At 43.3% G+C, this 14,771-nt stretch overlaps 1 protein-coding gene across 1 annotated transcript; it reads right to left on the bottom strand.

Annotated features, from left to right (window-relative positions):
* Window positions 1-429: 429 nt before the first annotated feature.
* On the bottom strand, window positions 430-14,106 carry LOC123765623 (protein O-linked-mannose beta-1,2-N-acetylglucosaminyltransferase 1). Its single transcript, XM_045754297.2, has 15 exons — window positions 13,869-14,106; window positions 13,161-13,317; window positions 12,850-12,980; window positions 12,165-12,377; window positions 10,766-10,988; window positions 10,494-10,618; window positions 6,710-6,774; window positions 6,419-6,577; window positions 6,067-6,165; window positions 5,233-5,431; window positions 4,849-5,036; window positions 3,981-4,080; window positions 3,304-3,375; window positions 3,060-3,169; window positions 430-1,905 (listed from the first exon to the last, which is right to left on the bottom strand). The coding sequence occupies exons 1-15, from the start codon at window positions 14,079-14,081 to the stop codon at window positions 1,080-1,082; spliced, it is 2,880 nt and encodes a 959-aa protein (XP_045610253.2). The 5' UTR covers window positions 14,082-14,106; the 3' UTR covers window positions 430-1,079.
* Between the last annotated feature and the right edge of the window lie 665 nt (window positions 14,107-14,771).

Here is a 14,771-nt window from a genome sequence, read left to right as displayed (position 1 = left end):
TATATATATTGGTAGCAGTCTTTTTTTTTTTTTTTGAGATATATACAAGAGTTGTTACATTCTTGTACAGCCACTAGTACGCGTAGCGTTTTCGGGCAAGTCCTTAATCCTATGGTCCCTGGAATACGATCCCCTGCCGCGAAGAATCGTTTTTTCATCCAAGTACACATTTTACTGTTGCGTTAAACAGAGGCTACAGTTAAGGAATTGCGCCCAGTAAATCCTCCCCGGCCAGGATACGAACCCATGACATAGCGCTCGCGGAACGCCAGGCGAGTGTCTTTCTTGCAAACATATGTTGTGGAATATGACCGAAAGGGTAAGATTCTAACAGGAACCTCCGAATATTTCTTATGTTTTTCTTCACTGTCAGGGGAAGATGACAAATTAACTCTCCAAAGTTCATTTTCACACTTTTATTTTTGGTCTGACACCTAGGGATGCGTTTCGCAAGGTCACTCCTTACATTCTCAGGAGAGAAAGTAAGGAGTGACCTTGCGAAAGGAATAGGAATATAATGGTGGGCAGGGAAGGAATATATATATATATATATATATAGACTCTGGTAATAGGCTTTGTGCGATCACTTCTACCTTAATATGTCCTGTTTTGGTAAATATCTGTGTCCTTTGCTTCTTCTGTAAATGGAGTTGTTGGGTTTCTCAATAAATTTCTTATAATATTTTATCATATACGTTTCGCATTTTTATATTTAATACCAAGATTTTGCTCGGATCTTAAACGCTTACAATAATTATTAGTCCAAAATTATATAACCCGATTCGTCACTATCCAATTGTTCACACTAATATATTAACTTGTTCCCGCTTGCAGTTTTACTAACTGCTTCACACCGAGTGGGAGAAAGAGTGCCGGTTGATCTATACTTTGAACAGGATGCGAGCTATTGTCATAAATGACCCAGTCTTCAACTGAAGTATTGGTGTAATAGGATCACTCTTCAACTGGTGCACTGGTAAAATTGAATTTGCTCTTGACTGATGTAGGTCTACCTGCATAAGTTGGCTGGTCTTTAAATGAGGTCCTGGTGTTGGTATAATTAGAGTGGTGTTCAAAAGTTATGTTGGTATAATTGAAAAAATCTTCAGCAGGAGGTCTGGTATAACTGGGCGAGTCTCCAACAGGTGCGCGAGTATAATTGGACTTGTCTTCAATTGGTTCACTGATATAATTGAACAGCTCTCCAAATGGCTTTTTGATATATTGGGACGATCATCAACTGGCGTACTGGTATAAATGAGTCGATCTTCAACAGATGCACTGGTATAATTGGACGCATCTTCAACTGGCTCACTGGTATAATTGGACGCATCTTCAACTGGCTCACTGGTATAATTGGACGCATCTTCAACTGGCTCACTGGTATAATTGGACGCATCTTTAACTGGCTCACTGGTATAATTGGACGCATTTTCAACTGGCTCACTGGTATAATTGGACTGGTCTTCAGCTAGTGCACTGGTATAATTAAACGCATCATCTGGCGTACTGGTATAATTGGACCGATCTTCCGCTCGTGCACTGGTATAATGAGACTCATCTCCAGCCGGTGTACTAGTATAATTGGACACATCTCTAATTGGTGTACTGGCATAATTGTGCGGGTCCTCAACATATACATTGTTATATGTGTGCTGGTCTTCAAGTATATTATCAGCGCTGGTAGCCTCGCCTGCAGCAGCAGCGCCACAGAGCCCTGTGGAGAGCTTCTGTGAGTCCAAACCCGGGTAAGGTTGGTCATGTGAGAACTTCAATATATTCAGGTAGTCGTGATTCCCGTGCTCCAGAAAGTGGTAGGTTTGGTCCAAGTAGTTTTCCATCATGTGCTCGTAGTGTTTCTTCTTCACCTTCAACACAGGGCAATGATCTTTCATGTAGCCGTAACTGGAAGTAATAATAACAGTAATAAGAACAACTACAATAATAATAATATCAAACCAATGTACATACATTTATTGACAGTTGAGAGCCGGGACCAAAGAGCCAAAGCTCAATCCCATCAAGCTCGAGTATTGGACACATTCGTAGGCATCTTTGGTTTAAAGGACCATCATTACATTATACATTTGTCAAGATCATCACTTGACATCAGAGGTCTGGCAGAAAGACTCGTCTAATGTCCTCTGAGCTATGCTGGTCAACCGGACCATTGGGCAGTGCACACTAAGATTAACACTGAGACTGAGAGAGATGTTATCCTGACAAATGTTAACAGCCACACTGAAACGTTTACATCTCAAGTACTGAAACATCCAAAATACGCATATATCCAAATCAGTCTACAAATGCAAACCGGGATAGATAAGATTGATAATTATTAGGAGAAAGCACTAAGCTATTATGACTATATAGCACTTGGCGTTCGAATGGGTATGATGACAATAATTTTGAATAGGACGAAGGAGAGGAATAGTGCCCTACCACTTCGACAGACTGGGACCAAAATACGCATATATCCAAATCAGTCTACAAATGCAAACCGGGATAGATAAGATTGATAATTATTAGGAGAAAGCACTAAGCTATTATGACTATATAGCACTTGGCGTTCGAATGGGTATGATGACAATAATTTTGAATAGGACGAAGGAGAGGAATAGTGCCCTACCACTTGGACAGACTGGGATCGAACGTCGATCTGCAGGGAGACCACTGTAGGGCTCTTAGCATGTTATAGATAATAAGCTATCTTTCTCAGACTTGCCAGTTTCTTAGCACATTTGTCTGAAACAATTTCACATGTATTGTGCAGGAAAGATTTTCATAAATTTCTCCTTCCTAATACAGTAATTGATGGGTTGGATATCTGTATTTTTTGTATAATCTTATGATAAGACGATATAATAATATTATTTGTATTATTAATAATAAAATTTCAATAATAATTGTAATAATGATAAAAAAGCTACTGAAAAGAAATATAAGAAGCGTTTCAGTAATGCATTGTACCACATATTTACCCGAAGCCTAATGAGTGATTAATAAATGCATGGCTAAACTAACGTAGATAAAAACATATTATATTGAAAACAAATTACCTGTACTTTGAATATGGGATTCCTATGATGAGAATGATGGCACGGTGGAAGGGTATTCTCCACAAGCCATAGTGATGATCCCTCAAGTCCTGGTTCCACACCTGTAAAGCCTGGGGACAAATGAAAACATACTAAAGACTTTGGGTTCGTTTTGAAATTCCTCAAATTTACACATTTACTTGGATGACTTTACATTTGGGTTTTAGATAAGTAATATGAGACATACTGTGACAGTTTTACATACATCAGCGAGGACCTTGAAAGCGACGATGTCGCTGGAGCTCATCATCTTGACACAAGCAGCATACACTCCGCCCTTAAAAGCACCACCAGGAAAAAACTCCATAATTAGGATAAAATAAAAATAAAAAAAGCGTACTTGGACATAAAGTAAAATTATTTGTACTGGGTGAGTTTAATGTGGAATCAATATTGGGAAGCCTGAGACAAAAACAGAGGACACAAGAAGACAAGATGAATAAGAATTTATATTTAAACTAGCTGTACCCGGCCACGCGTTGCTGTGGCTCAGTCTGGTTAAATGGAAAAGAAAGAAAAGAGAAAGCACACATTTCTAATACGTTTAATTTCACAATGCTTGTGGGTATACAATATTTTTTGTTGTTCCATTGTCTGTGGAGATATAGAGATTGTCTGGTTTGCCGACTCTAGAACTCCCTACCCTCCCCCGTCCCCCCACCATTCCACCAGATGTGTATACACCTTCTATGTAGATGTATACACATCTACATAGTAGGTATATACAAACACGCGAGTATTCGAATGCAACATTGTGTCAAAATTTCAAAGCAATCAGTGAAGAACTTTCCTAGATATAAGATTTTGAGCAATTTAACCCTTATTTACACCCGTGGTAGGCAGGGCAGGTACTTACGTGCACAGAGAAGATAAGATACTCACATGGACAGGGAAAGTGAAGTTGTATGGGTTAGTGATGTTCAGAGGCAGGGCCCTGACCAGCAAGTCTCTCAGCTCTCTCTCGTACACCTTCCTGTCCACACTGCAACACATCGTGTCAGTGCTTTGAGTTGTCTTCATCGACAACCAAAATTCAGTATTCCTGCTCTTGCTTCTAAATTCGTTGTTAATTCAAAATATTTATTACATTTTCTGATAAAGAAAACGAAAATATATGAAGTATAAAGAAAAGCCTATTATGGATGCATAGTACTAAGTAATTCATAAATAAATGAAAACTATAAATGCATCACTCAAGATGCCTACTAATTAAGGGAACAAAAAAAAATTGTTGGTGGAGGGGGGGAAGGGTTGTATGTAAAAAAGAACGGCAAATATGTGCAATTTATTTGTAAGTAACTAATGTGAAGGCAAATATAATATGAAGTAGAACTTGTGATATTGCATAATATTGTTAAAGATATCGTGGGTAGGACGTTAGTAGTGTTAAATGGGGTTAGGAATGTCACACGTAACAAGCAAGGTTTCTGTGGTGTAGGGCGAATTGTATTTCCTGGCACCCATTGCATACATATATGGCCTGGGGTTCAAATTCCAGTTGCTATTTACTGCTGGGTAACCAAAAGTATTAGGTGTAAGGAAAAGTGCACGAACACCTCGTCCTGATCGAACCCGGGATCGTTCGGTTGTGAGCCAACTACGCCACACGACACCTTAAACTAACTCTTAATTATACTGTATGTGCTGTCAATGCGGAAAATGCTAACAGTGCCCTCCTCTCTTAAATGCTCCATGATGAAGTGAAGGGAACTTGCACGGCGAGACTCGCCACAAAGTGTAGTAGACTTACGATGTGAGGTTAACTAGGGTGTTGGGGTCGTGTGAGAGAGGCTTGTTCGAGAAGCGTCGTTTGGCGAGTTGTCCAGAGAAGTGAGTGCCGGATAGTCCAGCATGAGTAGTGCGGGAGACCTCTGGAATGACCAGCTCCCGGCCGCGTCGCACCAGTCCACACCCCATCCAATAGTCCCAGTCAGTTGTCTGTGGGAGTCGGGAACCCACCAAGGAGAGTGAGCTTCCTGGGGAATCCGTGTTACCGATTTCTTTTTAATATATCAGAAAACTAAATATTATTGGATAGTCTGTCTGGCTTTTTTATTTTTTGCATAAATTCCCCCGGAAGAGTGGAATTTGTTGCATATATTCCCTCAATGTGCCCAAGTGCATCATACATTACCACAGAGACGGGAGGCCACTTGGGCAGCGTCTCCCTCAGGAAACTCCTCTTGACCATCCAGCCGTAAGCGGGGAGAGAGTGCACCCGATTGAGGCGGGTGGGATCGTGGGCTGTGTGGGCGTAGGAGAAGTGGGAGTAGGCGGACACGGCGTAAAGTGAAGGATCCCGGTCAAGCAATACGGCCGTCTGCTGCATATACCTGTAAATACCACTGGTGAACACTACTGACCATCACTAAAGTGGATACTTGTAAACTCTTCTTATTTACCCTTTGAATGGTGGTGGCAGATCTGTGAGTGTGTACTTGTCTTCCTAGTTATACATCTGTGGTGGCGGAAGGTGAACTTCAGCTCTTGGATGCGTTACTTTGTTTGTACTGCGAGTTTAATGGTGTAAGCATTGGCAATTGTTGATTACGTTGGGCTTTAGGCTTTAAACGATGTTCTGGGACAGGTTATATAGATTATTTAGAGCCATGTTTGCCCTAAAACACGCTGCTATATAGTGTGTCTAATATTCATATATTAGAGACACTACATGGTAAAATAATGCACGTAAGCATTATTGTATCAGTAAATTTTCAATAAATATGCGTTAAATTGCACAACATATTTTGCAATTATCAAATTTAAGTACATGCCCCATAAATGTAGAACAATGTGCAATATTGCCATAAACGCCGTTAACACGCTATCTATGAAAGTAATTAATCTTTGAAATCTTATCTATGAAAGTAATTAATCTTTGAAATCTTATCTATGAAAGTAATTAATCATATTCCACAAAGTATAGCAAAAGGTCACCGCCAGGAGTGGCGGCGAAGAAGCCACTGACGAGAAGAAGTCAGGGGCGAGGATGAGGTCTTCCTCCAGCACGATGATCTTGTCAGCAGACACCTCCTCCAGGGCGTGGAACAGCGCGAACCTCACGTGTCTGTAATACCACATTCATGACCGCGTCTATACATTACAATTTGTTTTAAAGACCATAATTACTATTTTGCTAAGTCTTGATTTATTTATAAGACCAGTCTATCGGCTATAGTATGTTTCTGGAAACTAAATTTTGCCTATTAACACTTATCTATATGGAATATTGCCCGAAACGTGCATGCTATTTTAATATATATATATATATATATATATATACTTTTAACATGACTATCCTAGCATGTGCGTGGTCTTACCTGGATATCCGGGGTGACAAGGAGCCCTCCGGGGCGTGCACCAGCCACCTGAGACCCAACACCTCCAGCAGCTTGATGGTCTCCACACACTCCCCGTCCACCGACACCAACACCTGCTCGACCACCACCCCGACCTGTGTTAGCAGCTGTCGCAATAACCTGCAGGTGGACGTAGTCACCGGCAATGTTTACACAGCAAAAATATCAATGTACGGAAAAAAAAGATTGCAAACTTAAAGTTCAGGGTTAATTAGGTTATATGATTTTCCACCACAGAAGAGAGAGACCTACCTGTAGAGGTATCGTGGCCTGTTGCTTGCGACCACTACCACTCCCAGCTCCTCGCGTGGTACGCCCTGCAAATACACATGTTTCGAGGTAAAGAATATATTTTAATGACAAATTTCAGAAGTCATTCTACAAAAATCATGGTACCTATAGTGAATGCAGATGGAATGTGCGGAATATGAACTGCTTCATCTAAAATAGTCCATGTTTTGTATTGTTGGTATATTAAAAGGCATAACAAAAACTGAAATAGCCTAGTATATCATAGGCGTAATCTGCACTCTTAGTTCTAATTCCTTAGGGGTGCCTTCTCGTTATGCCCTGTGGCTGGGGGGATTGGTGCCCTGAAGCTACATAAACACCCTATACCCCCCCCCCCCGAAGTGGCAAGAGAAGTTAGGGGACAACAATAGCACATATGCACTATACTAGGTCTAGGAAAGATTAGGCTTGGTTGTTGCCTTCTTTCTCGGGCTCTACAAAATAAGTAGTACAAAACGTCCATATTTTGTTCATTCCATGCACAGATACTATACATTATATAATTACTTAAGGCTAGATATGGACCTTACCGTAAGACATCGTAGGCACTGCAAGGTCTTCATTGTTGAGAAGTTCAATAGACGTCTGTTGTGGGTTAAGTGTGGGTATTGGAAAGTAACGTAAGAGTAAATATATGCAGTTTACTGATAGTTTTCTGGGACAAAAGGATATGATATACAAATAAGGATCAGTAAATTTCATATGTGATGTACAGTTGTATTGAAATTGAAATTGAAATAAGTTTATTGAGGTAAAATACACACAAAGGGATGAGGTAGCTCAAGCTATTCTCACCCCGTTCAGTACAACGTGTTAGTACATACATAGACACACATCACAAACAATAAACCTGTTACCAAACATTCTGAGAGATAAACATGTACATTTCCTCCTTCACAAGTGGTATGGTATCAGACGTACACAAATACTTTTATGACCTAGTTATACGGATAATTCAACAAAATATTACAGTCTTGGTGCAAAATTCTTATATCTCTCAAGAATATCATCAACCTTTCCTTTGTGACACATCCAGGCTATTTGCTCAGGAACAGTCCTTATCTCAGTGTTTCTATATACATTAATCAACGGACAATCAAGAACATAATGGGCAAGGGTGTGAGACCTTAACATACCACATAGTTTACACTTCGTGTCATTATCATGAACGCCTATCCCATATTCCCAGTAATATTTGTACCCAAGCCTGAGCCGCATGTACACAGAGTCACTCCAAGCATTTCTCCTTTTACCATAAGTGAAAAGGGTGTTTTGACTCACATACATGTAGTGTTGCATGGTTAGACTTCTCTCATACATTATCCCTCTCCTCTCCACTCCTGCCTGTGCCTGAATATTTCTGATTTTGCTTCTTATTTGTCTCATTGTGAATTCACATTCAATGTCAATTTGTGGTTTTGATGTGGCACGTTTGGCCAAGTCATCCGCCACCTCGTTGAGCACTATTCCAACATGAGATGGAATCCACATGAATTTCACACTATGACCTTTCAGCTGTATCTCAGCTATTCTTCTCTTACAATCCTCAACTATAGACATGAAGACTGGGTTTCGACTGTTTAAGGACTCCAGTGCTCCTCGGCTATCGACAAATACAAAAACATTTTTGCCGTCATGACGTACTTCCTCCAAACACGCCAGAATGGCCTGCAGTTCAGCTTGTGTGGATGATATATAATTACTAAGCCGGAGTTCAATTTTCCTGTCCACAGTCCCAAACTCTGTATATTCCCTTATGAGGACACCACACCCTGCCCTGCCATCCTCCGCCACCGACCCGTCGCAATATACATGTAAACTGTTGCCTCTTGGTAACCGGGATATCATGCTTCCATACATACACCGTAATTGTCCCGTTTCATGATGAATCTTTTTCACATTGAGGGGTACAATTTCGACGTCTATTTTCTGTACTTTCCAGGGAGCAGACCTATTACACTGTCGAGAGGGTTTACAGCAGTCAAGTACATCGTATTCCCTGAGGTCATGAGCTAATCCCCTCGTGTAGCGTGTCTCCCTCAGTTTCCTGGAAGTGTGTACGTCACTCAAGCAGGTCTGAACGCTCTCAAACAGCTTATCCCCTCCTTTTCTCCGCATGAAACGAATAGCTACTCTAGTGTTAATGTCACGGACTCTATCACACACACTCTGTAAATTTAATTCCATTCTCATTATTTCAATCATTGCATTTCTTTGACATCCAAGAATAATCCTCATAGCCTCGTTCTGTATCAGCTCTATTTTTTTAATTCTGCTACAGTTGTATTGGTGGTCGAGTATTGCATGTTGGGTGGCTTGGAACTGGAAGTTTGGTGTTGGCCTTAATACTTATCAACGACAAACATTTCGAACGGTCAGAATAGTTCAATTATAACGCAACAGGTACAACAGGCATGAAGAACTAAAAATCACTTCACCATAGTCACCGTTTTGTAAGTGCAAGAGCTTGGGGACCAACTGACAAGTATATGTAAACATTGAGAAGTGTAAGGATCACAATCGACTTGAGCATGGTCCAGGACGGACCGAAACGTCGTCGTCCCTTCAGTTTCTAGTGTGTGGTCTGGTCAACATATTTCAGCCACGTTACTGTGGCTCCTCGTCTGCTTGAGAAGTATATCCCAGTTCCCACAGTACATATATCTCCTTCCCGGGTTGGGTGGGTTTGGTAGAGAAATCGTGCTCGCTGTAGTCTGAATGAGGAGCGTGGTGCTGGTGACGGAGGTAGTCACCGTGGTTGTGGTGGTGCTGTGGAAGGCGTGGCAGCTCACCGTAGTGGTGCTGGGGAAAGGGCATAGTGGCGCTTAGTGGTGCTGGAGGAAAGGCATAGTGATGCTGGGGGCGTGGTGCTGGAGGAAGGGCATAGTGATGCTTGGGGCGTGGTGCTGGAGGAAGGACATAGTGATGCTGGGGGCGTGGTGCTAGAGGAAGGGCATAGTGATGCTGGGGGCGTGGTGCTGGAGGAAGGGCATACTGATGCTGGGGGCGTGGTGCTGGAGGAAGGGCATACTGATGCTGGGGGCGTGGTGCTGGAGGAAGGGCATAGTGATGCTGGGGGCGTGGTGCTGGAGGAAGGGCATAGTGATGCTGGGGGCGTGGTGCTGGAGGAAGGGCATACTGATGCTGGGGGCGTGGTGCTGGAGGAAGGGCATAGTGATGCTGGGGGCGTGGTGCTGGAGGAAGGGCATAGTGATGCTGGGGGCGTGGTGCTGGAGGAAGGGCATAGTGATGCTGGGGGCGTGGTGCTGGAGGAAGGGCATAGTGATGCTGGGGGCGTGGTGCTGGAGGAAGGGCATAGTGATGCTGGGGGCGTGGTGCTGGAGGAAGGGCATAGTGATGCTGGAGGAGGGGCATACTGATGCTGGGGCGTGGTGCTGGAGGAGGGGCATAATGATGCTGGGGGCGTGGTGCTGGAGGAAGGGCATAGTGATGCTGGGGGCGTGGTGCTGGAGGAAGGGCATAGTGATGCTGGGGGCGTGGTGCTGGAGGAAGGGCATAGTGATGCTGGAGGAGGGGCATACTGATGCTGGGGCGTGGTGCTGGAGGAGGGGCATAATGATGCTGGGGGTGTGGTGCTGGAGGAAGGGCATAGTGAAGCTGGGGGCGTGGTGCTGGAGGAAGGGCATAGTGATGCTGGGGGCGTGGTGCTGGAGGAAAGGCATAGTGATGCTGGGGGCGTGGTGCTGGAGGAAGGGCATAGTGATGCTGGGGGCGTGGTGCTCACCGTGGTAGTATTAGTGGACGGGGTGAAGGGCGTGCAGCAGGAGCACAGGTCGCCGTAACCGTCATACGCGTCACAAAAGTGTTGTCGTTTACTCCACAACTCGGACCACGAGTCGCACAGACGCTCTGCAACATATTGTACACATTTTTCTCGTTAAAGCCAAGAGATGGCTCAAAATTTAATTGTTTTTTTTTATAATTTCTTGTTATTTCTACTCAATGTCTTGCACAAAGCCATTGGCCTACTAGACATGTGTTGCAAACCCAAATCACCTGAGGATGGCGGGGGCGGAGGAAGGACAAGCTGCAGGTCTAGTGAGTGTGGGAAACTGGTGGTGCCATGAGCGTTGGTGACCAGCCCCTCAGCCAGCGTGGAGCCCCCCACCAGCCAGGCCCACGCCCAACAGTCCCTGAAGGTGAGGTGTTGGGCGGCGAAGGACCCGAGAGATGTGAGGGCGGCTTTAGACGACGCTTCCAGCCGGCCTGAGGCGTCGTACTGGGGAGACATATTTATGTGTATCACTCATAACTACTATACTACTGCCACACTTTAGTGTGGATCAATTCCCGGGTTCGTATGTAACCTGTACTACCACTCACAAAACGAGTGAAGTGCATTATAAATTAACTAAACTATTCAGAATTTAGTAGAATATATTTATTTATTCCATACCTTAAATTCAGAGGCAGAGGCTAGAGACCGGAGAAAATGTATAACTTTGCTTCATCGTTCGTTTGATTAACATGACTTTACGCAGTATACAATATTTAGTGTGAGGCATATTATGAGCTCCAAAACTAAATAGCAGTGGGCTTTTAACTGAGCAAGTTACAGTCTTGGCAATACCTTCTCTTGCCTTACCTCTCTCGCTCCCATCACAATCAACATGATAATGGTCCAGGACGGACCGAAATGTCGTCGTCTCATCTTTTGGTGAGTAGTTTAGTCTTCATGTCTTAGCAATATTAATAACGGTCACGATAATGGTTCTAGGAATGGACCCAAATGTCCTCCTAGCTTATCAGGTTACAGAAGTAATGAACTGTATTAAAATATGATGTATTCGGTATGTTCATTACCTTGTAGGCAAATTTGAGATATTTAGCTAATATTTTCGGTAATAAGAAATGTTTTTAAAGTATTTCGACATTTCATGAACATTTGTGAGAGACTAGTTTCCAGTTAGTATAATTATTCTATTCTGAGCCATCAGTCGGGCGTCAGTGGAGAGGTTGGAATTATATAATGTATTAAAGAACTGGACCTTCATATTCCTTTAGCTAAAATTCCTCTCCAACATTCTTGTTTTGTTTTAATTAAACACAATTTTGCTGATAAGGGCGGGGGGGGGGGTGCAGGCGCTCAAGGATACTTATAACTGAGTTGAAGCCGAGAAGCAGTAATATATATTTACGTCTAGCTGCTGATACTATTGGATGCGCTATAGATATGGGGATACTCTTGATTTTTAATTAAAACCCCGGTTAAGGTTTTGCTGTCACAAACTACGTCTTCTCTCTATGAATCCACTACGAATATTATTGTTCAACGGAGACCTGAAATAACCCCCTCAGCTAATAATAGCTCCCTGTTCGTTGCTGGTACCAAGATAAACAATTGCCTTTTTTGTTCGACACTACTAGGAAGTGCTGTTAGTTATCCCACACTTACATAAGACGATATTAAGGCCACCCTGCCATGCTGGAGATTTCTTAAGGTATCCACCAGCTCCAAGTCGGCAAAATAGTCTTCAGTGTTGAAGTAGGCGGCGAGGGTGAGGAGGCGGGTGTAGGGGTTCACCACCCTCAGGTAGATCCCTGTGTAGGGCACCAGCAGTACCCAGTTGCTCTTCTCCAGGTGTCCATCCACCTTCTGCGACACCAGCTGCAACAATACAAAGCTGATGCCTTCCATACATAAAAATTCGTGTTAGTCAACGTTTTTATGTTTGGTGAACAGATGAGAAGAAACGTTGCCCAAATGCCACCGTCCTGCCGTTGGAATTGATGTGGAACCTTTCGCCTGTGACCGTAAGGGAGGTTTCTAATTCCCGGGATTAATTTTGTCACCCTTCTCTGCACGTTTTCTGAATAATTTATGTCGATTAAATAATGATTCTCAAAACTTTACTGCATAATTTAAATAGGGCCTAACAGGCGTAAGATAAAGATGGAGAATAAAGTTGAATATCTTAATTATTGCTAACATTCTTGTCCTGCATCTAAGTATCTTATTTGAACATTGATAATTTGATTAAGAATCTGTTTATAAAAATTTGAAGAAGCGTGTACAATATATCAACTTTTGTTTTAATGTTGGGTATACAGAGGAGGAGGAAGGCAACCAAGGTACTGACGGTGGAGTTGTGGAGGTGTATGGTGGCCTCGAGGGTGGCAGACCTCATGGTGACGTTGACGGGGCGCGGCAGGGCTGGGAGCGGCAGGGACCACTCCAGCGTCACCTCCACTGGTCTCAGTGTCTCGTCATCTGCACCACAGGGACGTGTCACTCATGTTTAACATGTGCATCTCTCTCATATATTCACATCATATTAAACTCGGTTATATTAATCAATTAATGGTTGTTAGAATCCAGCCTCAACAGATTTAATGTTCCATAACATATCCACACAGTTCAAGACACTCATTTTACTGGCTGCCGACTTACCTCTAAAATCCTCGATGGTGATGTTAGTGAAGTTGTTGTTGCTGACGGACCAGCTACCTCCATCGACAGTACCGAAAGTGTAGACGACGGAGTCCATGTCATTGTTCATCGCCAACTCAAGCGGGATGTGTCGACCGCCCACCACTGTCTCCTTCACCTGCACAAGACCTCTGGTATCACACACACTAACTCGCGAGTCCTTGTCACCACACGAGTCATAGCACCACACTCCACCACACGAGTCATAGCACCACACTCCACCACACGAGTCATAGCACCACACGAGTCCTGTCACCACACTCCACCACACGAGTCATAGCACCACATTCCATCACACGAGTCATAGCACCACACTCAATCACACGAGTCATAGCACCACACTCCACCACACGAGTCATAGCACCACACTCCATCACACGAGTCCTGTCACCACACGAGTCTTGTCACCACACTCGCCTCCCACCACACTCACCCACCACCACATTCATGCACCACCATACTAAACCATCACAACACTCACCTACTACCACATTCACCCACTACCTTACTCACCGACCACTACTTTTACCCACAACCACATTCACCTACCACCATAAACTCCAACCATCACACTCACCAACTACTACACCTACCACCACCACACTCATCCACCATCCCTCCCCCCCACCCCCATGGACCACCACTCCCCCCATCAACCACCACACCCACCTTCCCGAAAGCATCTGTCCGGACGAGAGAATTAGAGAACTCTTCCAGAGTCACGTTAAAACTCTTCAAGCTGCGTTCATCGATATCGACGGTCTTGGTGACATTTGTGGTGTCCGAGAGGGCTATGGTGAGGTTGACCCTGATGAGGCTACCACCCACGCCCTCCGGCCACCATCCTGCACACACCACCAGCAGGAGGACCGGCAACGCCATCTCACCTGTGACCAGCTTGTTTCTGCAACAGGACAATTTTTTCTACAGATGTTTAAACAGTATATACATATTTATCTAACTCCAGTTCGGAGGCGTTTTATGGATTTATTTTCTTTACTCTCTCTGATATTTTCCCCTATTTCACTTAACTGTATTGCAATTAATTTGCTAATCAATTAAAATCTATACATCACAACTTACCGTAATAATTCAGAATTAGCCATCACGAAATTTGTTTTCTAAATTTCAAATCCCAATTTACAATGTTTAATCCATTGTTAAACACCAATTAAGCACCATCCGGAAACATCAAGGAAAGTTGTCAGTAGAAAGGTTAATTGTGGGAGGAGTGGACTACATCGAGCCTGGCGTCAGAGGGGCTCCCTGGACAAGGATCGCGCATACAGGAAACTTTGGGCCAAAATCATGATGCTACGTTCTCATATTACACATTTTATTTTTAGACTGGCATAAAAATGTTGAGTTTTAACTCTTAAGTCGCCTATTAGTTCATAGAATTATTATTATTACATATATTCTTGTGACAGAATGAATGATTCGACCGCATATATTGCGGCTTTGCGAAATTGTTTGTTAAAATATTAGCTAATATCGGCAGTTGTAGATGACGTCGCAGGCCCCACGGGGTGATATGCCACGCTTTTGTTTGGAACTGTTTGACGATATTCC

The sequence above is a fragment of the Procambarus clarkii genome, chromosome 30 (assembly GCF_040958095.1).
Source record: "Procambarus clarkii isolate CNS0578487 chromosome 30, FALCON_Pclarkii_2.0, whole genome shotgun sequence".
Classification (NCBI taxonomy): Eukaryota; Metazoa; Arthropoda; class Malacostraca; order Decapoda; family Cambaridae; genus Procambarus; species Procambarus clarkii.
The sequence above is the reverse complement of the archived record's forward strand: the minus strand, read 5'-3'. Positions and strand labels throughout refer to the sequence as shown.